This window comes from Scyliorhinus torazame, chromosome 21 (assembly GCF_047496885.1).
Source record: "Scyliorhinus torazame isolate Kashiwa2021f chromosome 21, sScyTor2.1, whole genome shotgun sequence".
NCBI lineage: Eukaryota > Metazoa > Chordata > Chondrichthyes > Carcharhiniformes > Scyliorhinidae > Scyliorhinus > Scyliorhinus torazame.
The window spans coordinates 127,340,334-127,364,366 of NC_092727.1; the positions used below are offsets into that span (position 1 = coordinate 127,340,334).

At 41.8% G+C, this 24,033-nt stretch overlaps 1 protein-coding gene across 5 annotated transcripts in view; it reads right to left on the reverse strand.

Annotated features, from left to right (window-relative positions):
- Positions 1-485: 485 nt before the first annotated feature.
- LOC140398627 (transformer-2 protein homolog alpha-like) overlaps positions 486-24,033 on the reverse strand; it is a 29,261-nt gene continuing 5,713 nt past the window's right edge. The window contains exons 2-9 of one of the 5 annotated variants that reach the window (XM_072487511.1): positions 19,335-19,552; positions 18,855-19,000; positions 13,953-14,115; positions 12,700-12,888; positions 5,534-5,649; positions 5,362-5,430; positions 2,911-2,972; positions 486-2,810 (exon numbers count right to left, since the gene is read on the reverse strand). In XM_072487511.1, the coding sequence (XP_072343612.1) occupies positions 2,800-2,810; positions 2,911-2,972; positions 5,362-5,430; positions 5,534-5,649; positions 12,700-12,888; positions 13,953-14,115; positions 18,855-19,000; positions 19,335-19,352 (774 nt within the window). In that variant the 5' untranslated portion in view covers positions 19,353-19,552 and the 3' untranslated portion in view covers positions 486-2,799. Of the gene's footprint in view, positions 2,811-2,910; positions 2,973-5,361; positions 5,431-5,533; positions 5,650-12,699; positions 12,889-13,952; positions 14,116-18,854; positions 19,001-19,319; positions 19,553-24,033 lie in introns of all 5 variants that reach the window. The other 4 variants (XM_072487510.1, XM_072487513.1, XM_072487509.1 and 1 more) reach the window with 4 other exon arrangements.

Below are 24,033 nucleotides of genomic sequence, written 5' to 3' on the forward strand. Positions count from 1 at the left end.
CATTTCAAGACTCTGTGCTTCCTCGAGTCTCCGGATTACAATCATTTGTAGGATTCCAACCTCACATCCCCCAAACCACAACTTAGCTGATTTTGTCTACCGAATCAATTTTCTACTGCTGGTTGATACATTTTTTATTTGGTTATGGGATGGATGTTGCTGGCAAGGGCAGTATTTTTTCCCATCTAATTGCCCTTGAACTGAGTGGTTTACTAGGATTTGCAGTCACATGTAGGTCAGACCAGGTTGGGACAACAGATTTTCTTCCCTAAAGGATATAATTGAACGAGATGGGTATTTAAGACAATCTATGATTGCTTCATGGTCACCATATCATAACCAGCTGCTGTGGTGGGATTTGAAGCCCTCTCCCCAGAACATTAGCCTCGACCTTTGGATTACTAGTCCAATAACATCACTACTATACCACCATCTCCCTGTAAAAAATGTCATGTGACTTTCTATTTGATTGAAACAGTCAAACATTTTAGCCATATCAATGCTTTATTGATTTTTCGTCACAACACATCAGCTCACATCATGGAAGATCAAAACTCTTTGCCAAGTTTAAATATTTGATACTACCCAGGCTCACTCCCTGCACTTCCGTGCTCACATCAGCAGCCTCCGCAGTCATCATGGCCTAGACCCCGCGGGTTCTCCATTGCCAGCAATGGCTGGGTATGGGCCTGACACTCCAGCACCATCATTTTCAGGGGTACTTGATTCAGGTGAATTGTTATACATTCAATGGCATTAGCATGGCTGAATCACCCACTATCAACATCCTGGGGGTTACCATTGACCAGAAACCCAACTGCACTAGCCATATAAATACTGTGGCTACAAGAGCAGGTCCGAGGCTAGGAATCTTGCGGTGAGTAATTCGCCTCTAGACTCCCCAAAGCCTGCCTACAATCTACAAGGTAAGGAGTGTCATGGAGTACTCGCCGCTGTCCTGGATTAGTGGAGCTCCACCAACACTCAAAGCTCCACACCATCGAGGACAAAGCATCCATCCGCAAACATTCACTCACTCCACCACAGGCACACCAGTGGCAGCAGTGTGTACCATCCACAAGATGCACTGCAGGAACTCACCAAGGCTCCTCAGGAAGCATCTTCCAAACCCACAACCACCAGAAGGACAAGGGAAGAAGACACATGGGAACACCACCATCTGGAAGTCCCCTTGCAAGTCACTCACCATCTTGACTTGGAAAAGGTGAAATTTTTCATCTTTTAAAAAAGGCTCCACAGTTAACTGGGGGAAGGACATTAGATTATGATTGTAGTAATTTTTCTTGAGCTTGGTCTGTTCATCAGAATGTAAAATTTGAAAAATAATAAGTTCAGACACACTCAGTGATGCGGATAGTTAGGTGTTGAACATGATAAATATTGGACGTTGCAATGCCAAACCCAAGTTTCTCAATGCAAATTCCTATATTATATCAACATATGCTAGTGGCAAATTACACTTAAAAAAACACAATTTACAAAATAGAAAGTCTATTTGATCTATTTATGCATTCACTTGTGCTTCACATGACTTTTTCCACCCTATTTCACACAGCTACAAGCATACTCCCCTATAGCCCTTTCTCCATCAGATATATATCGAGCTTCCCCTTAAATATATTGTGTTAATAACCTTATCTACTTTCTATGGTGGCCAATTCCACATTCTATCCACACTAAGTTTCTTCTGAATTCCTTCTTTAGATTTATTAGCAAGACCTCTAGTTTTGGATCATCCCAATTGGCCTATAGAACCTTTACAGTATTTTAAATGGGTTTTCAAGCAAGCCAAGTTACAGCCTCAAATCTTAGGGACAGAATACAAACATATAACTATTTGCCTCAAAAAATTGCTTGCTACATTTAAAATCATACACACCCCACACACACACCCACAGTGGAGGAAAACGTGGCAATTTCTCACACTGCTACCCCACCAACCTTCTCCTGGTGTTAGAGGGATGTTTACACTTTCACCCTGTAGTAGTCTATTAACCCAATATAGATTAACAAATCGACTCCAGGTGTTTGCCGAGTTGAGGCACTCAGCTACTCTCAGTAAACCAATATTGAGTTATGGTGGGGGGGATTGGAGAGCTGGAGCCCAAATTTCTGGATTAGCATTTTAAAATTTGCATAAAATATTTCAGCCAAATAAAAACAGGCTCCTCCTCCTCCCCACTCTATGCACCTTCTACAAACTTAAACAGTGAATGGCATATGTACAAAGGTCACATTATAGGTTCTTAAAGTGCTGTACCGGTACTTTCAACAAGCTGCAGCTGCCTATTCAGCATAAGGAAACAGGTCATACATTCCGTGTCTGAGACATTTATTGCATGTCATCACTTTCCACAAAGCAGCTTTACAACTGAATCTTTCTTTATAAAGTATGCATAATCAAACATTTTGCACAAAAAGTCAAGACACCTTGCTTAATATTTCAAAGTAATGAGTACGTATGTTCCAGAAATCATTTGACTGCAATAATTGAGATTTAATGTAACACAATACTGGATTGTAGATCTCCCATTAAAAAGATTCGCTCTCATCATAAAAGGGATATGACTTAGTGAGGCACCAGAAAACTACAATTTCTTAAAATGAGAGACTACTTGTGATTATAGGGCTTTGCTTAAAATAAAAAAACTTTTTTAAAAAAGCACTACAATGCCCAAGAATTCTCATTTTAGTTTATTAAAAAATCCCTGTAGGTTTGAAAAAGTTCCCATCCATTTTAAACATCCATTTTAAACTGGTAGGAATTACTTGGTTTCATCAGTATCGACCTGCAGAGAGAAAATAACAACACATCATTTTAAACAAAATGTGGCGATTTGAAAAAAGGTTTTGCAAGTCAGGAGGGAAATTACAGGCTTCAACACTTACGCGGGGTGTAAGAACGAGACCGAGATCTGTATCTTCTGTGATAGGGTGACGGTGAATGTTTTCTAGGAAGAACACAAACAATTCAGTTAAAAGAAATCCAGAATACAGCGAGGATTTTGATTACCATCAACACTCAACCTCACTGCATCAAACACAAAAACGAGAACAAAGCTGAAAAGGAACTGCCCACATCCATTTGTTAGAAATTTAACGATATTCACTAGTTACTGTATTGTTACAATAGAAATTGTACTAAAATGAACTTTAATGTATAATGTTACTGTTTCATAATTTTTCCTTAATTCAGCATTTACAAAGAATACTCGCAGCCCAGGTTTGATTGAAGGTGAAAATGCATTTAATTTCCAATATTTAATATTGAAAGCCAGTATGAAGGTTGAACGGAGTAGCTCTGACATGTAGCCAGTGCTTCACCTAACTGTTATGAAGTGAAAATTAACCCATACGCTATCATATTGTATTATACACTTTTGATAGAATGTGTCATTATGATTAATTTCAACATAATGCTCAAGGCATGACTGAACCAAAGGGAAATGAGAAAGGGTAAACAAGAAATTGATTTAAGAATGCTGATTAAACAACAAGTTAAGTCTTTTTTTTTCTTTTTATAAATTTAGAGTACCCAATTCACTTTTTCCAATTAGGGGGCAATTTAGCATGGCCAATCCACCTAGCCTGCACATCTTTGGGTTGTGGGGGCGAAACCCACGCAAACACGGGGAGAATGTGCAAACTCCACACGGACAGTGACCCAGAGCCAGGATTCGAACCTGGGATCTCGGCGCCATGAGGCAATAAGGCGAACCCACTGTGCCACCGTTCTGCCACAAGTTAAGTCTTAAAGGAAAAGGGAAGTGTATATTGCAGACAGGGTTAGGAAGGGAATGCCGGACTGTGGTGACCGATGGCTGAAGGCATAGCTGCTAATAGTGGGACAAAGTAAGGGAGCATAAACGGCCAAAGCTGGAGAAATTGAGTGTTCCAGAACTGTGAGCCCTTGGAAAAGATGGCTTAGGTCATGAAAGTATATAATCATGGCTTAGCCTGGCTCCGTGTCACGGTCTGTGTGGAGTTTGCACATTCTCCCCATGCTTGCAAGGGTCTCACCCCCACAACCCAAAGATGTGCAAGGTTGGTGGATTGGCCATGCTAAATTGTCTCTTACTTGGGAAAAAAAAAATAATTGGGTACTCTAAATTTATTTTTAAAATACATGGCCATGACGTTCTATAAACATAAGGATGAAAATTTTTAATTGTAGATCAAGAAATAATGCAGGGGCAGCATGGTGGTGCAGTGGTTAGCACTGCTGCCTCATGGCACCAAGGTCCCTGGTTCAATCCCAGCTCTGGGTCACTGTCTGTGTGGAGTTTGCACATTCTCCTCGAGTCTGCGTGGGTTTTGCCCCCACAACCTAAAGATGTGCAGGCTAGGTGGATTGGCCACGCTAAATTGTCCCTTAATTGGAAAAATGAATTGGGTACTCTAGATTTTTTTAAAAATAAAATAATGTAGGTCTGCAACAACTTAGTGGCATGGCGGCACAGTGGTTAGCACCACTGCCTACAGTACTGAGAATTCGGGTTTGATCGCGGCCCCGGGTCACTGCCTTGTCTGTGTGGAGTTTGCACGTTCTCCCCGTGTCTGCATGGGTTTCACCCCACAACCCAAAGCTGTGCAGGGTAGGTGGATTGGCCACACTAAATTGCCCCTTAATTGGAAAAAATAATTGGGTACTCTAAATTTTTTTATTTTTAAAAAAAGTCTGCACCAACTTACACCCATAATGTGATACAAGTACTTTATAGGAACATTAACCAAAATTGTTCAAGCCACAGAAGGTGGTAATAGGATAAATAACCTAACACTTGGTAAAATAGTTTAAGGTTAATTGGTGTTTTGAAGAAAAATGGTGAAGAGAGCAAGGACATGACTAACAATGCAGGGCAGCAGAGTTTGATATAAGATGAGAGTTACTGAATAGCAAACTGGCCAAGATAGCACTGGAATTTAAGTTTAGACATTGACAAAGGATAGACAACAGTTGATGAAGTCCTACCAAATCTAATGATCCAATTAATTATCTTAGTTCCTTCAAATAAAAATTTATTTGGAACAACAGGCATATATAAAGCACCTTCAACATGGAGCTCTACTAAAGTGGAGGGGTAGTCGGGCTCAGGGATAGAATTAGGAGAAGGGTTGAGGGAGGTTACCAAAGGTGTTAATAAGGAAACAGATTTCGGAATGGTTTTGAAGGTGGCAAGAAAATCAGCAAGGCAAACACACTTAGGAAGGGAATACAAGCGTGGAGTAATGTAAGGGTCACAGCCAGAGTCAGATTAATGGAAGGCTAGTGCTGCAATGTACAAACTAGTGGAAATAATGTTCATGAATAGGCTGTATCTCATTTGAATTAAATATTACCTGGAGCTGTCATCCCGGTCATCATATCGATCACTGTAAGAGTCATTGTAAGGAGAAGAACCAACACTTCTGTAAATGTCAACAAATGGGGACATGTGCACAATTCAGTAACTACTACAAAAGGAAGTACTGTGCAAAAAATAGGCTTTAAATGAAAAAAGAGCGAGCTCACGTTGTTGGTCTGCCCATGTAGATTCCTGGAGTTGGAGTGTGGGGTCGTTTCGTAATGGAATAATCTACCCTAATGCGTCGGCCATCAAGTTCCATCCCATTAGCACGTTCCTTTGCCTGTGGAAAATAAATTAAGCATTATTTTGATGCTGTTTTTCACCACGTCTTGATTTGCAACAAAGGTTTTGAGCTTGCCGATTAACTTTTTTAAAAACTTGTAAATCCCACTTAGGCTGGTTGGTTATTTTGCAAATTTACCAGGTTTTGATTTAATATTTATTAGTGTGTGGAGTCTCTACATTCAGATAACTCACTCAAAATTTATTCCAATAATTCAAATTTAACTACTGCATTTTCTGAACAAACTCTCTCATCATCAGTCAGCTGCAGCTGAGATAAAGGGTACCACTGTGGCTGGAATTGATCCTGCAGCTAATTACTCAATACCAATTAACAATCATTAACAATAAACAAGGTTTTGGAAACACTCAGGTAGAGAGAAAAGTTAGGTTAACATTCTGTCATCGCATGCTGTCAAAACTATGAGCTGCAGGGTTCTTTATATTATTTCTCTCCCCAAAAGTACACAACCTCCGAGTTTTACTTTTAGTGCAGTTGAAAAGCATAACATTTGTTGAATTACAAGGTTGCACAAAATTGGAAATTTAAAAATAAGGCCATTTAGAACATTTTTAAAAAAAAGTTTCTCCTTTAGAAATCGATTCTCAAGAGACTGCAGTTTCAAATACCACCTAGTGTATCTTGTTAGAAGGTCATCACAGTCGTCTACCTCCTACCCCAAAAACATACACTGGCGTGATTTAAAATTAGATTAAATAAACTATAATACGGCAGACAGGGATTTCGCAATTTATCTATTGCATTGGAAGGATGTATTAATATGGATGAAACAATTTATGTTGAGCACACATTAGTAAGAAAACATCTAATAATCTAGAGATCTACTTCTCCTGATTAAATATGGAAGCCTGGAATTCCACAAGTCAATTGAAACAGTTTAGCAGTCTGTCTACACTAATTTTATAAAAATACGGAAATGCTGAAAATGTTGCCAACTACAACACAAATGTTCACAAACTGCAGACACTACAAAAATAAACCACAGAACCGCTTCTTCTTTTCTTACAACTGAGTGAACAACTAAGCCTTTCCATCTTCTGACATTAGCTGTTCACTACCTAATTTTCCATGAAGGTTATGACATTTTAAAAATACTTAAATCTACTAAAATCCTAAAACACCTGATGGGGGACAATTATAACAAAGTAGGCTGACCAAATACATAAATTTATTAACTCTGGGTCCTGTTCAAATCCTCATGAAAAGAGCAAAATTAGCCTGTGAGATTATTTCTCTCTAACAAAACACAACAGGGCCTGTTACTTGTTTCTTGGTTCCACTTCAGCTTCGCTCCTCATCCGTGACTTGGTTTCTGCACATCTTTCTCCCCCACAGATAAAATACAAGCTGCTCATGTCAGCAAATCAGATAGCATACAGCAAAATATTGCAACAGTTAAAGGTTACCATTTTGACGCTTTTCCCCCACCTAGTCAGTCAACTCCAACTGTAATCTATATTTAAAAAAAATGTATTTTTGGAAGGAGACCTGGAACTAACTGCTGTCCTAATGTGAAGGTTAAAATACGAGGGCACGAGGGGAAAGCAAGCAGTGTAGTAAACCCTAATTATTGGCACTCAACATGTGCAGATATCTTACTTCACTGTGAGGCTCAGCTAGAGTGTTGCTGTTTATCCTCTCTAGAGGGCGAGCCATGTCCTCCCAGCCCAGGGCTCTCCTGCAATGTTGAATGGTTAAGAGATAAACGTCGGCATTAAAAAAATATTCAGCCATGATATCCAATCAGGAAGCTCCACCTTTTTTAATTGCTCCAATTAAGGGGCAATTTAGTGTGGCCAATTTACCTAGCCTGGAGGTGAGACCCAAAGACACAGGGAGAATGTGCAAACTCCAAAAGGACAGTGACTCCAGGGCCAGGATTGAACCCGGGTCCTCAGCGCCGTGAGGCAGCAGTGCTAACCACTGTCCTAATCTGCCCCCCTAGGAAGCTCCACTTTGCAACAAACTGAGAAACCTCCACCTCCTCCCCCCCCCCAATCCAAGAGGTTTTGTGCTTATTCAGTACCACTTCTCTTCCTAAAATCCATCACATTTCTACCTCTCCAGCTCTGAAGTTATAGGGACTTGAAACGTCATATGAACTTGTTTCTCTTCCAAAGATGCTGCCAGACCGGATGAGTATTCCCAACAGTTCCTGTTTTTATTTCAGGTTTCCAGCATCCGCAATATTTTGCTTTTATTAATCAGTGTTCAGAGGGAGACACTGAGGCGCAGTGGTTAGCACTGCTGCCTCACGGCATCAAGGACACTGGTTCGATCCCGGGTCACTATCCGACTGCCGTTTGCACACTCTCCCCAGTCTGTGGGGGTCTCACCCACACAACCCAAACATGTGCAGGGTCAGTAAATTTGGCAAAATTGCCACCTAATTGGAAAAAAAAAAGAATTGGGACTCGTATTTTTTTTAAAAATCCATATTCAAGTGTTTCAATAAGATTGGGCACATATCATGCTTGCTTATCCTACGCAACTTGCTATGTCACCAAGTTGTTTTAATTGTACCTGCATTTTAACACAATTTGTCGTACTAAACCCAAGATTAAAACAATGCCTATTTTAACTAGTGTGGTGCTGCAAAGTTAGCATTCTTTTAAGTGAGCTGTTTTTATAACGAATATCTCAATGACTTAGTGTGAGAATCCATAGAATCCCTACAGTGCAGAAGGAGGCCATTCAGCCCATCGGGTTTGCACCGGCGTTCCGAAAGAGGACCCAATCTAGGTCCTCACCCCACCCTATCCCTGTAACCCCATAACCCCACCTAGCCTGCACATCTTTGGACTGTGGTAGGAAACCGGAGGACCTGGATGAAACCCACGCACACGTGGAGAAGGTGCAAACTCCACACAGACCGTCACCCACGGCTAGAGTCGAACACAGGTCCCTGGAGCTTAGGCAGCAGTGTTAGCCAGTGCCACCATCCTACGAGGGACTGACTGTGTCAACAGACATAACCACAGCACAAAGAGGGGCCCTTCAGCTCATCGTGCCTGCCCTGGCTATCAAGCACTTGTCTATTCTATTCCCATTTTCCAGGACTTGTCTGTAGCCTTGTATGCTATGACGTTGCAAGTGCTCACCTAGTGTTAACCAGAAGTTCACGGAACGGATTAATTGAATCACACAAGGCAGAGTTATATATGCCAACAAGATTCCATTTGACCCATGACCTAGACGGAATTTGTTTTTAAAACTTCTTAGGATGCTTTATGGGATGTGGACATTGTTGGCTAGGGCAGCATTTATTGCCCATCCCTAGTTGCCCTTGAGAATGAACTGCCTTCTTGAACCACTGCAATCCCAGTGGTGCAGGTACATCAACAGTGTTGCTAGGAATGGAGTTCCAGGATTTTGAGCCTGTGACAATGAAGGAACAGCGATATATTTCCATGGCAGGATGGTGAGTAACTTGGAGGGAAATCACCAGGTGGTGGTGTTCCCAGGTATTTGCTACCCCTATCTTTCTAGGTGGTAGCAGTCATGGCTTTGGCAGGTGCTGCCTTAGGAGCCTCGGTAAGTTCCTACAGTGCAATTTGTAGATGGTACACACTCCTGGCACTGTTCATCGGTCCTGCTGGAGCTGCACTCATCCAAATGATTGGAGAGAATATTCAATCACAATCCTGACAGGTGTCTTGTACATAAGATGGTGGACAGGCTTTGGAGAGTGAGACGGTGAGTTACTCACCACAGGATTCCTAGCCTCAGACCTGCTCTTGCAGTCCAGTTCAGTTCCTTTTTTAAAAAAAAATTAGAGCACCCAATTAATTTTTTTACAATTAAGGAGCAATTTAGCTTGGCCAAAGGGCAATTTAGCTTGGCCAATCCACCTACCCTGCACATCGTTGGGTTGTGGGGGTGAAACCCACGCAAACACGGGGAGAATGTGCAAACTCTACACGGACAGTGATCCGGCGTCAGGATTGAACCTGGATCCTCAGCACCGTGAAGTCACATATAATCTAGACCGAAATGGACATGTACAGTAATTCATAGATTCATGGTCACTTTTATTGATACTGGCAATTTATTTCCAAATATTAACGAAATTAAAGGTTTTGAACTATTCCGGTGGGATTCAAGCTCTAATTCTCTGGAAGTAGTCAATGCCTCGGAATACCATTCCAGTAACATAACCACTATTTTAAATTTTTAAATAAAAAAATTTAGAGTACCCAATTAATTTTTCCAATTAAGGGGCAATTTAGCATAGCCAATCCACCCAGCCTGCACATTTTTGGGTTGTGGGGGCGAGACCCACGCAAACACGGGGAGAATGTGCAAACTCCACACGGACAGTGAACCAGAGCCGGGGTCGAACCTGGGACCTCGACGCTGTGAGGCCACAGTGCTAACCTTATTTAGCCACTGAACAACTAGATTGCCATCATTTTATGATATGATTTTTCTGTTTCAGGTGCACCCTGGCAAAATTAAAGAAGAATTGACAAGAGCTGCAGACTATGGCACTGTTTTTTTACAGCACAAAGTCTTACAACACCAGGTTAAAGTCCAACAGGTTTGTTTCGATGTCACTAGCTTTCGGAGCGCTGCTCCTTCCTCAGGTGAATGAAGAGGTCTGTTCCAGAAACACATATATAGACAAATTCAAAGATGCCAAACAATGCTAGGAATGCGAGCATTAGCAGGTGATTAAATCTGCAGGATTGTGATTACTCTGGATCTGTAGCATAGTATGCTTGAGCATACATGTCGAGTCTAGGGCTGCGGCCTTCTGGAGGGGTCCAATTCAACTCTTTCCTCTTAGGTTGCCGCACCGCAGATCTCTCGGTCCGCTGCTTCGTTTCATTGGTTGTCTCATCAGATTCACTGTCGGCCTCTTGGGGTCTGTGGAAGAACTCCCGGAGCCTCATTCGCCTGATGAATTCCTCGGTGTCTGCCATAAGATTGATGGGGTCCATTTTGGTGGTGGTGCAGAAATTGAGCCCTCTGCAGAGGACTTCGATTTAGTCTGGTTGAATGAAGAGTGTAATCCGACAAGTTGACAATAGATTTCCCTGTATTGTTTTCTACAGTGGTACCGGGGGAGGCATGGTTGCTGCTGGTGGTGATGCCGAGCTTCTCAAGCATCCTGTTCTTGGTGTGCATATAGGTGGCCTAGTATTTTTGTCTCATCTGTTTGACGGTGTTCCGCAGCTGGTCTGCTGCGTCCTGAGCCCAAGTTGAGAATATGGATTCTATCTTGGTTTTCAGATTGCGGCGTCTGCTGTAGAGCTGGTGTACGAGGTGGTTGAGGAGTGTGAGAGAAGTGCGACGGCAGAGTCTGTCTGTGCAGTCTGCGTGGTAGGTCGACTCAAGTGGGTTTGTGATCTGTAGCCCTTTTGGGATCTTGTCTGCTTTCTTGCAGCTTTGTAGAAACTTAATGTCAATGTCTATATGTGCAATCTTCTTGCAGACCCTCTCCACTTTGAGCCGGCAGATGCGGTGTCAATGGTAGCCATGATGTGGAGATGCCGGCGTTGGACTGGGGTGAGCACAGTAAGAAGTCTTACAACACCAGGTTAAAGTCCAACAGGTTGGTTTCGAATCACTAGCTTTTGGAGCACTGCTCCTTCCTCAGGTGAATGAGAACACTTTCGGGGAACACTTCAGCAGTCAAGGGCATTCAGCCTCTGATCTTTGGGTAAGCGTCCTACAAGGCGGCCTTCAGGACGCGCAACGACGCAGAATCGCCAAGCAGAAACTTATAGCCAAGTTCCGCACACATGAGTACCGCCTCAACCGAGACCTTGGATTCATGTCGCATTACATTCACTCCCCACCATCTGGCCTGGGCTTGTGAAATCCTACATCTGCCCTGGCTTGAGACAATTCACTCCTCTTTAACCTGTGATTATTCCCTCTCTCCAGGGGCTCCGTCTGAACATGTATACTTAATCATCTGCAAAGACTCGCATTCAAAGGATCGTCTTGCATTTTTGACTTTGACTATATGTATCTGGAACTTACCTCTTCAGTCCCCTGAGGAAGGAGCAGTGCTCCGAAAGCTAGTGATTCGAAACAAACCTGTTGGGACTTTAACCTGGTGTTGTAAGGCTTCTTAATGTGCTCACCCCAGTCCAAAGCCGGCATCTGCACATCATTCTATCAGACAGGCAGAGCCACAAAAGTTAGCCTTACAGTCAACATCTGTAAGCTTATGGGTGCGCAGTCACACAGCAATCTGAACGTACTGCTCAGTGCAACAAATAGATTGTTTTCCCTTTAAGATTTGTGTATATGCAGCTGTGCACGAATATGACAGGGATTTCACAGTGCTAACGGAGCACACACACAGGGAGCATTGCTTCGAGTCCCAGTTTTCAAATACTGATGGCAAGCCAGTAGAGTTCCATTAGGGATATGGAATAAGGTTTGACTGTGACGCACTCTGTAACCTAGTCTTTCTTGGTTTAACATGTGAAAAGAAACGTTACTTGGGCAAAATAGCCAAGAACCGTAGTTGACTGTGGGACTGTACCTCAAGCAACAATCAGTGTCTTGAGGAAAGAATGAAAAATAAAGTGGGATAATACTGTAAACAGTTCTCAAACCGTTTTGCTGCCAAGGAATCTCCTACACAGCAAGTACTGGAGGGCTAGCTACTCGAGGCTATCCTACTCTAAGTTTTTTGTTTGCAAAACCAGAATCTTAAAGTAGAACAGTAGAACAGGAAATGGACATTTTTACTAGCAATTAAGTATACAAGTTGGTTTACCTCAAGGCTGTGAATAAATTGTAGCAAGATTTTATATTTATGATTTTTGCAAGGTTATCAAATAGTGTACTAGAAACTTAACCACCCTATTCATAGCAAAAGCTAGGAAAAAGCAACATTTAAACCTTTTGATGTAGCTTCACTTAGGCAGAAATTACAACCTTTGCAACTCAGATGGATTAACAGCAACAAAGCAAGGCTTTTAGTTACTTCTGAACATGAACTGTGGTAACAGAAGAACACTTAGCCAGCTCCCAATGGGTATTCAGACTGCTGTTTAAACATACTTCTTTAGAGTCTTCAACATTTTCAAAGTAGACGAAAGCAAATCCTCTTGATCTTCCTGTCCGTTGATCGTGGACAACATTGATTCCAGCAAGTGGTCCGTATCGTGAAAATATTTCGCGTAGCTCCGGTTCAGTGGTGTACAAGCTCAGTCCAAACACTCCGAGACAATTATTAGGATTTGGGTTGCTCTAGAGGAAACCAAAACATAGTTGAATAACAGCCTTCAAATTTCATTTTAGAATGGGAACAATATGGACATTAACATGAAAATATACAATGCTCCCCTCCCTCCATGCGTAGCTATTGTAGAACTGTAAATCTGGATTGCAGATATGAAAGTTAATTTTCAGCTACAAGCCACTCTTGTGAGCAATAGCCTCACTACCCTTGGTTACATCTGCAATCCTGCAGGTCGGTATCCAGGTTGGCGTTGGATACCAATATGATGCCTGAGCCAAACTAAAGTCAGTAGTGCTGGCTTGTAATAAAATTAATAGATTAAAATACTTTGCACTTGGACAGAAGTTGATGTTTTCCGTTATTCCAAAGTGCCCTTCCAATTATGCTTTCTTTCAGGAAGCTCATTTTGCAACTTACTTTAAATTACAATAAGAAAATTATTAATTTTTCATTAATAAAACTAATCAAAACCAGCATGGGAATGCATCTGATTAAACCCTGTTGAATGTCAGTCAGCTTATTGGTACAATCAGAGGTTGCACTGGAGGAAATGCAGGAAATTCCCTCTACCTCAGTTTTCTGCCATGTTTTCCATTCCTGATAGAATTGCATTTGCTACCAGCAATCACTGATGTTCATCTGCTACCTTAAGATAAGGGTACTAAAATTAGATCCAGTAATCCTGCTTTAGGAAGAGATAGTCAGGATCACAGTTGGAGTGAGATGTTTAATGGCTGACCTACTTTAATATATTTTGTTGCAAGGCAGCACAGTGGTGCAGTGGGTTAGCACTGCGGCCTCACGGCACTGAGGTCCCAGGTTCGATCCCGGTTCTGGGTCACTGTCCATGTGGAGTTTGCACATTCTCCCAGTGTTTGCGTGAGTTTCGCCCCTACAACCCAAAAATGTGCCTTTACAGATTAGTGTTGCTGAGAGGAACTGATGCAGAAGTATTGGATGAAAGATCCATGTTTATTAGTGAAAAGGTGAATTCCTAAAGAACAAACTTTCTTGCAATTTAAACTTTAGATAGATGAATTGTAAAAAACAATGGGTGACAATGTACACTGACCCGGTTTCCAATATGACGCCGTCTTCGCGATACAGGAGAGCGGCTGTTGCTTCTCCGACGCCTATACACAGGCGAGTAAGATCGGCTCCGGTGTCTTCGTCTGTATGACCGAGTGTGAGATCTGGATCGTGAATAGTACTCAGAGCGCCGCCGAGAGCCTGATCTGTTAAACAGAACCAAAGTAAAGGTGATTATAAATATTCTGGACAGTGGGAGCCAATTGTTTCAAAAAGACCAATAAGTACATCATTTTCCTACATTACTACAGTGACTACACATAATTAACAGTAAACTGCTTTCAATAAATGCAAAGAGGAGGGCACAAATTAAACATTTTAGGCAGCCAGTGATTATGATTATTAATAACTCTTGTTAAACAGCAAAATCAGAGCAAGAAGGATGAAATTTTCCCCCAAAGCTTATTGCATAAAGCTGCAAATAACGTAGCATTGAGCAAGGAATATGGTAGGTTTAAAGAGAATGTGGAACTTGCTAACAAAGAACAGTTGAGACAAATAGTACAGATGCACTCAAGGGGAAGCTAGAAGGGAACAGAGGGTTATGTTGACAGATGACAAAAGACGTGGAGGTTCAAACGCAATTCTGGCATGGGCTGGTTGGGTCTGCTTCTGTCCTGACCAAGTGACAGTGCTGTGAAGCAGTGGTGTGGAGTTAGGCATGATGATTCAAGCACATTCTTTGGCATACAGTCATATTAAAGGTTGAAGAGATGTTGGCGTGGAAATTTTATACAATTTTAAAAACTAGTTAGAAGTGGAAGCTGCTTTTGTTGAACAAGTTACTAAATGAAAAGGGCAGTACGGTGGCACAGTGGTTAGCACTGCTGCCTCATGGCATTGAAGTCCCAGGTTCAATCCTGGCTCTGGGTCACTGTGTGGACTTTTCACATTTCCCCCCGTGTTAGTGTGGGTTTCGCCCCCACAACCCAAAGATGTGCAGGGTAGGTGGATTGGCCATGCTTAATTGCCCTGTAATTGGAAAAAATAAATTGGGTACTCTAAATTTTTTTTTAAAGTTACTAAATGAAAGGCTGGAGAGGAACTATCTACAGTATCTGACCAGGTTAGGTTTTTGTTTAAACTGATCAAGAACAGATTTCCTCTAACTGAGCAACTGAGTCAGATATGCCAGCAAAGTTCCAGTTTTGATTCTCTGCACTAAGTTGGCTGACCTGAGATGGATCTGTGGTAGGACTGCCACAATTGTGTTCCCGGTCTCTGCTTAAGGAGCAGAAAATCAGGCTCCTACTCCTGAACACCCAGAATTGTGTCTGTCACTGGACGACAACATCAGGCATAGCATATTCTTCTATGGGACTCTGATCCAAGGTTCGCACATAAACATTGGTTATTTGAAGAGGATATTGGAAGGATACAGGCACCTTTGCACACTCAAACCAATATGGAATCAATGCCTACAAACAAGTGGTGTGGGGGAAAAAAACTAATTGATGTCTGAAGTATGGTTTTGTGAATGGGTAATGTTTAGCAATATGTTGAGTTATTTGAAGTAGCAGCATGTGCTGTGGATGAAGGGAAACAGGTGGGTGTACTGTACTTAAATTTCCTGATGCTCTTGATACGGTGTCAAATTAAAGGTATAAAGGAAAATAAAAGCTCATGGTGTAGGGGGGTAACATATTCACATGTATGGAAGAATGCCTAGCTGACAGGAAAGAGATTAGACTTAAATGGATCATTTTCTGGTTGGTGTGATACAACGAGTGGTGTGCCAAAGGGATCAGTGCTGCGGCCTCAACCTTTTGCAATTTATATGACTTGGATAAAGACCAAATGCATGGTTGCAAAATTTGCTGATTACACGTAGATGGGTAGGAAAGTCAGTTGTGAAGAGCACACGAGGTTATAAAGGGAAATAGATAAGACAAGCGAGTAGGAAAATGTGAAATTGTCCATTTTGGCAGGAAGAATATAAACGGTGAGCGATTGCAGAGCTGAGATGCAGAGGGAGCTGGGTGTCCTTGTGCATGAATCGCAAAAGGTTAGTATGGAGGTACAACAAGCAATTAAGAAAGCTAATAGAATGTTATTATTGCGAGGGGGAGGCAAGTATCAGTTATACAGGGCATTAGGGTGACCACATCTGGAGTACTGTGTACAGTATTCGTCACCTTATTTAAGGGAGGTTGTAAATAAGTTGGAAGCAGTTCAGAAAAGGTTTATGAGACTAAAAAGAGCATAAGAACTAGGAGCAGGCCATCAGGCCCTTCGAGCCTGCTCTACCATTCAATGATATCATGACTGATCTTTTGTGGACTCAGCTCCACTTTCCCGCCCGAACACCATAACCCTTTATTCTTCAAAAAACTAACTATCTATCTTTATCTTGAAAACATTTTATGAAGGAGCCTCAACTGCTTCACTGGGCAGGGAATTCCATAGATTCACAACCCTTTGGGTGAAGAAGTTCCTCCTAAACTCAGTCCTAAATCTACTTCCCCTTATTTTGAGGCTATGCCCCCTAGTTCTGCTTTCACCCGCCAGTGGAAACAACCTCCCCGCATCTATCCTATCTATTCCCGTCATAATTTTATATGTTTCTATAAGATCTCCCCGCATCCTTCTAAATTCCAACGAGTAGTCCCAGTCTACTCAACCTCTCCTCGTAATCCAACCCCCTCAACTCTGGGATTAACCTAGTGAATCTCCTCTGCACACCCTCCAGCGCCAGTACGTCCTTTCTCAGTTAAGGAGACCAAAACTGGACACAATACTCCAGGTGTGGCCTCACTAACACAGTATACAGTTGCAGCATAACCTCACTAGACTTAAACTCCATCCCTCTAGCAATGAAGGACAAAACTCCATTCGCCTTCTTAATCACCTGTTGCATCTGTAAACCAATTTTTTGCGACTCATGCACTAGGACACCCAGGTCCCTCTGCACAGCAGCATGTATTAATATTATAGCATTTCAATAATAATCCCTTTTGCTGTTATTCCTACCAAAATGGATAACCTCACATTTGTCAACATTGTATTCCATCTGCCAGACCCTAGCCCATTCACTTAAACTATCTAAATCTCTCTGCAGACTTCCAGTATCCTCTGCACTTTTTGCTTTACCACTCATCTTAGTGTCGTTGGCAAACTTGGACACATTGCACTTGGTCCCCAACTCCAAATCATCTAAGTAAATTGTGAACAATTGTGGGCCCAACACTGATCCCGGAGAGACACCACTAGCTCCTGATTGCCAACCAGAGAAACACCCATTAATCCCCACTCTTTGCTTTCTATTAATTAACCAATTCTCTATCCATGCTACTACTTTACCCTTAGCACCAATATCTATAATATTGTAATATAACGTAATATCTGGAATGGGAGTTAGCGTGCGAGAAAAGATGGGGCAGGCTAGGCTTATATCCGCTGGAGTTCAGAAGGAGTTTACAGGGTGGATGTTGAAAGAATGTTTCCTCTTGTGATTCCTCTTGGGAGAATCTAGAAATAAGGGTTAAAAATAAGGGGTCATCCATTCAAGGCAGATGAGAATTATTTTCTTCTCTCAGAGTTGAACGTCTTTGGAACTCTTCCTCAAAAGACAGTGGAAGCAGAGTCTCTGAATAATTTTAAGGCAGAGCTGGGAAGATTCTTGATAAACAGTGGGTGAAAGATTATTGGGGGGGGGGGGGGGGTTGGTGGGAATGTGGAGTGGAGGTTACAATCATGTCAGCCATAATTTTATTGAATGGCAGCGCAGGCTCAAGGAGCCAAGTGGCCTCCCCTTGCTCCTAAATCATATGTTCATAAATTTGTAAGCATTTAAAATCTCCCATGAATGTGAAATCAAGAATAAATGAACGTGAATGATTACTTTCAAGATTCAAAATAAACAACCCCCTTTAATGAAAAATAGATATGCGCAGAGGAAATCTGTGGCACTAGAAGTGGCAACTTTAACCCAAGTTTGAACTCCAGCTTTAGCTTTAGGTAGATGAATCTGATTGAAATATACAAAATTCTTAAAGGGCTTGATAGGGTAGATGCTGGCAGGATGGTTCCCCTGGGTGAGTCTAGAACTAGAGGTACAATCTCACAATAAGAGTTCAGCCATTTCGGATGTAGATGAGAAATATTTTCACCCAGTTGAGAGTTTTTGAAATTCTCTACAAAGGATGCTTAATTCAATTGGAGATCAACATTTTTCTACACTAAGGAAATCGAGGAATACAGGAAACGTGTGGGCTAAAGTTGGGATAGAAGATCAGCAGAGCAGGCTCAAGAGGCCACGTGGCCTACTCCTCCAACTTCCTTCCCTAACCATCTACAAACACAAAAATTATTTTGTGGCAGAGATATCTTTTTACGAGGAAAAAAACGTTGGGTAGTACTTAATTATATTGAACTTCATTTGATAATTGAATGTCTTCCTGTATTTCATCATAGTTCTCTGCATTAATTACACTCTATTTTGTCACCCACAAATTTTGAAATTGTACTTCAATTCCAGAGTCTAAATAGTTTATATAAATGGTGAACAGTTGCCCCAGCACTAATCCTTGTAACAGCACTGTTGACTGTTTGCCAATCTCAGCAACTACTTTAACTTCTACTCGGTTTTATGTTTTGTTGTCAGCTTGTTATTTATTCTGCCACTTGTACTCTAACCACATGTTCTGAACTTAGTCACAAGCCTATGAAGCTGTACCATGCCAAAAGCCTGTTGGAAATCCAAATATATTATGTGGTTAGTAATAAAAAAAATAGGTTCAACATTATATCTGGATTTTTGGAAGACAGAATTAAATGACATGCGAGTTCCGAGAAGATTGTAAACTTCACAGCAAGATAATTTTCAGGGAGAAGTACTCATTATCCAAGCTGAATATCCAAGTTCTTCTATAGTATTTTAACTCACCGTGACCTAGACTTTGATCTAGATCTAGAGAATGATGTCCGAGATCGTGACAGATTTGATGTTCTTGACACAGAACGAGATTCAGATTGACTTCTGGACTTGGCTGGTTCAGCTGTACTCTCACTCCGTGATCTTGATCTCCCGTTCTAGAGCATCAGGACATTTCATTAACAGAAGAACAGGTAAAATTCCAAATATAGCCAAATCAGACAAACATCTTATTCTAAACTGAGCACTTAATTTCTCCTCAACAACCTCCCTAATAAAGCAAACCCCAATTAACCTAACTAGAATGTTAAATTTTCCCTAAAATAATATTTGTTCCAATTCTTTTTTCTATAAATTGATCGGATTATAAATTTTAGCATGCAATTTATACTACAACTGCAGCATACAGACACAAATAGACTATATACATTACTTGGCCTAGGTATCCTTTCTCCAGACACCTTCTTTTAAATTTACTTCATTTGCTTTTACTTTTTTTCTTTTCTTCATTCTTCATTTTTCAGTTTTCTCACACCGAGTATTCTTCACCTTCCAAACCACTTAATGCCTTACACCATGCATGCTCTTCTATCTGACCATTCTTCGCTCTCACTTCAGCTTCAAATTTATTTGACTGATCTGCAATACTTGTGTGTATAGTCATTATCTTGATTATCTTCCTTTATTCCACCTTCTTCATGTACATTAACCTTAATGGAAAAAGAATATTCAGCATGATGAGGTATATGGGTTCAGATTAAAACTTGTAAATCTTAATTTCCCATGATAGTTTCTCTACCTATTTGGGGATTTTGGTTTTTGGAACTATCTATTGGGCCAGGGATATGCAAAGCAACTTTTGGAATTCCTTTTAATTTTTTTAAAAATTGAGTCAAAGTTGACAAAATCAAGCAAAGTTAAATTGCAGTTTACATAGTGCTTCAAGTAAAAATTCAAGAAACCCTATTGATCACCAGTTTTATTTCCACATAACCCAATGTATTAGTGGAGGAAAGAGATGATGGCAATCACTCTGTCCTTCCACTTGGCATAGGATTAAATTCGGCATTCTGCTGATGTGTTAACAGGCTCCTCCCCTCTCCCTTGCTTTCAGGGCTCTTCATAAAATTAGTTTCAACAGTCCCAAATAATTCCTACTGAGGCCAAGATCACATTACATAGAAAATACAGCATAGAACAGGCCCTTCGGCCCACGATGTTGTGCCGAACCTTTGTCCTCGATTAATCATAGATTATCATTGAATTTACAGTGCAGAAGGAGGCCATTCGGCACTTTGAGTCTGCACCGGCATGGAGCTGTGAAGCAATTGTGCTATCCACAATGCTACCGTGCTGCCCATCTACACGACAACTGTAGCGCTGTTTGACTTGAGTCAAATTTGACCGTGACTCCTGTGTATATTACAATTTCAGTGTCAGTGCAAAGCAAAATACAACTTATCATAGAATTTACAGTGCAGAAGGAGGCCATTCGGCCTATCGAGTCTGCACCGGCTCTTGGAAAGAGCACCCTACCCAAGGTCAACACCTCCACCCTATCCCCATAACCCAGTAACCCCACCCAACACTAAGGGCAATTTTGGACACTAAGGGCAATTTATCATGGCCAATCCACCTAACCTGCACATCTTTGGACTGTGGGATGAAACCGGAGCACCCGGAGGAAACCCACGCACACACGGGGAGGATGTGCAGACTCCGCACAGTGACCCAAGCCGGAATCGAACCTGGGACCCTGGAGCTGTGAAGCAATTGTGCTATCCACAAGGCTACCGTGCTGCCCTCGGTAAGCCTTGTAAAGTAAAAGCTCTAAGTGACTACAATGAGAAAAGTGTATAATTTCTCTGTACCATCATGACTGCCCTGATCCTAATGAACATAAAAAGAAAATCACAAAGAACAAAATACAATGAAATGAATCAGCTTTTACCTCCCATTATGTAAGCAAATTGGGGGGATTGGGGAGAAGAGGAGAACAAGGGGCAAGGGACTAAATAGCGATCAGCACTCATTTACTACAACATCAGAATTGCAGGTCTCAATGACTCTTCTGGGATGTTCATGTTTTTATTACAACAACATAATTCTTAGTATTCCTACAGCAATTGCTCAGACGTCTAGGAATACAACGATGTGGAGATGCCAGCGTTGGACTGGGGTGAGCACAGTTAAGAAGTCTTACAACACCAGGTTAAAGTCCAACAGGTTTGTTTTGAATCACTAGCTTTCGGAGCACTGCTCCTTCCTCAGGTGAATGAAGAGGTGGGTTCCAGAAACATATATATACTTAGACAAAGTCAAAGATGCAAGACGATACTTTGAATGAGAGAGTCTTTGCAGGTAATTAAGTCTTTACAGGTTCAGAAGGAGCAACTGGAGAGAGGGATAATCACAGGTTAAAGAGGTGTGAATTGTCTCAAGCAAGGACAATTGGTAGGATTTCACAAGCTCAGGCCAGATGATGGGGGGGTATGAAGGCAACATGAATCCACGGTCCCGGTTGAGTCTGTACTCAGGTGTGCGGAACTTGGCTATAAGTTTCTGCTCGGTGATTCTGCGTTGTCTTGCTTCCTGAAGGCCGCCTTGGAGAACGTTTACCCGAAGATCAGAGGCCGAATGCCCTCGACTGCTGAAATGTTCCCTGACTGGAAGGGAAAATTCCTGCCTGCCGATTGTCACGCGATGTCCGTCCATCCGTTGTCGCAGCATCTGCATGGTGTCGCCAATGTACCACACTTCGGGACATTCTTTCTTGCAGCGTATGAGGTAGACAACGTTGGTCGAGTCACACGAGTATGTACCGCAATCTGGTGGGTGGTGTTCTCACGTGTAATGGTGGTACCCATGTCGATGATCTGGCACATCTTGCAGAGATTGCCATGGCAGGGTTGTGTGGTGTCGTGGTCGCTGTTCTGAAGGCTGGGTAGTTTGCTGCAAACAATGGTTTGTTTGAGGTTTGAAGGCAAGTAGTGGGGGTGTGGGGATGACCGTGGCAAGATGTTCGTCATCATCGATGACGCGTGTTGAAGGCTGCGAGATGTCGTAGTTTCTCCGCTCCGGGGAAGAACTGGATGACGAAGGGTATTCTGTCGGTTGTGTCCCGTGTTTGTCTTCTGAGGAGGTCGGTGCGGTTTTTTGCTGTGGCGCGTTGGAACTGTCAATCGATGAGTGAGCGCAATATCCCGTTCGTACTTCAGCAGTCGAGTGCATTCAGCCTCTGATCTTCGGGTAAGTGTTCTCCAAGGCGGCCTTCAGGACGCACAGCAACGCAGAATCGCCGAGCGGAAACTTATAGCCAAGTTCTGCACACATGAGTATGGCCTCAACCGGGACCTTGGATTCATGTTGCATTACATTCACCCCCCACCATCTGGCCTGGGCTTGCCAATCCTACCAATTGTTCTGGCTTGGGACAATTCAAACCTCTTTAACCTGTGATTATGCCTCTCTCTAGTTGGTCCGTCTGGACCTGTAAAGACTTAATCACCTGCAAAGACTCGCATTCAAAGTATCATCTTGCATCTTTGACTATATATATATATATATATATATATATATATACATACATATGTTTCTGGAACCCACCTCTTCATTCACCCGAGGAAGGAGCAGTGCTCCGAAAGCTAGTGATTCTAAACAAACCTGTTGGACTTCAACCTGGTGTAGCAAGACTTCTTACTAGGAATACAACAGCAGCTCTCAATTGATCACAGGAGAATCGCCTTAATGAGTCCTCAAAATTGAGTTGATATCGCAATGCTAGAAAAGCTGGTGAATACTAATGAAACATCCTTACCAGATAGAAAAAAAAGCTAGCAAGCCAACAGTCACTCAGAGGGCATAAATGCGCCTTTTCTGAACGTTTATTCGATCCCATTAAGAGGAAAGACCCGAGACGTTAGGGAGCAAATAAGCAATCTGGTGCATCTAGGTGATGTTTGGAGGCCAAAAAGGCTGTCATATGATTGACATCAGAAAGGTTGAACAAAAACACTCAGATTGATCAATAAAATGGAAATCCCTTCAGAAAAAGTTAAGGATATGGAAGATAGTGTTCATTGTGGAAGGTGTACATAGTATGATATCTGTGAAATCAGAAACTGCATCACCAACATTAACAGAGATTACTAAAGGTGTGGTTTTAGGTTATGTCAGCCAGATACAAGCACATCTCAATGTTTCACTAAAGATATCAGGGTTTTCAAAATCAAGGGGAGATTTAAACCGACTAGTCCACTGATGAATTTCTCCAGGAGCAGAATATCCACAATGAACAAATAGTAGCTCCACAGAGTTCAGCACTTTTTTTTTTAATTTAGAGTACTCAATTCATTTTTTCCAATTTAGGGGCAATTTAGTGTGGCCAATCCACCTAGCCTGCACATCTTTGGGTTGTGGGGGCGAAACCCACGCAACACGGGGAGAACATGCAAACTCCACACGGATTTCAGAAAACATTGGGACATCGGCACCGTGAGGCTCAGGGCTAACTCACTGCGCCATCGTGCTGCCGTCAGAGTTCATGACTTGATATGTCAAAAAGGCTAACACTATCTTCCCAGAGGAAAGGGAGGCCATGTCCAACCACATTAGCTCAATGAGATACTATCATTTCAGAAAACATTGCTTTTTTAATTTAAAGTACCCAATTCATTTCTTTCCAATTAAGGGGCAATTTAGCGTGGCCAATCCACCTACCCTACACATCTTTGGGTTGTGGGGGTGAGACCCACGTAGACACGGGGAGAACGTGCAAACTCCACACGGATTTCAGCAAACATTGCTAACCACAACATAACGACTTTAATCTATTCACTAGACAGGCTATTTAATGGTATTACCTTGCCAGCTAATCAATAAGCCTAATCCTAAATGTATTCCTCCAATTTCTATCAATCTTGGGCACTGATCTCAACTTTATAATCATAAAACAGATAATTTTGCTTTACTGTGATATAATCAAACAGTCTATGCAACCTCTTACTTATTTCAATTAAACCTACCTACTACATATTTACATACGCAATGTTTAAGTACAAACTATTATTTTAAGTTGAATAACCAATTGTTAGTTCATGAGTTTACTCTGATTTCAGTTGCTAGCGAGGCTCTTGGTGGGAGATTTTAGTTGTATAAATTCAAATAATATGAACTGGTTCCTTTAAGGCAA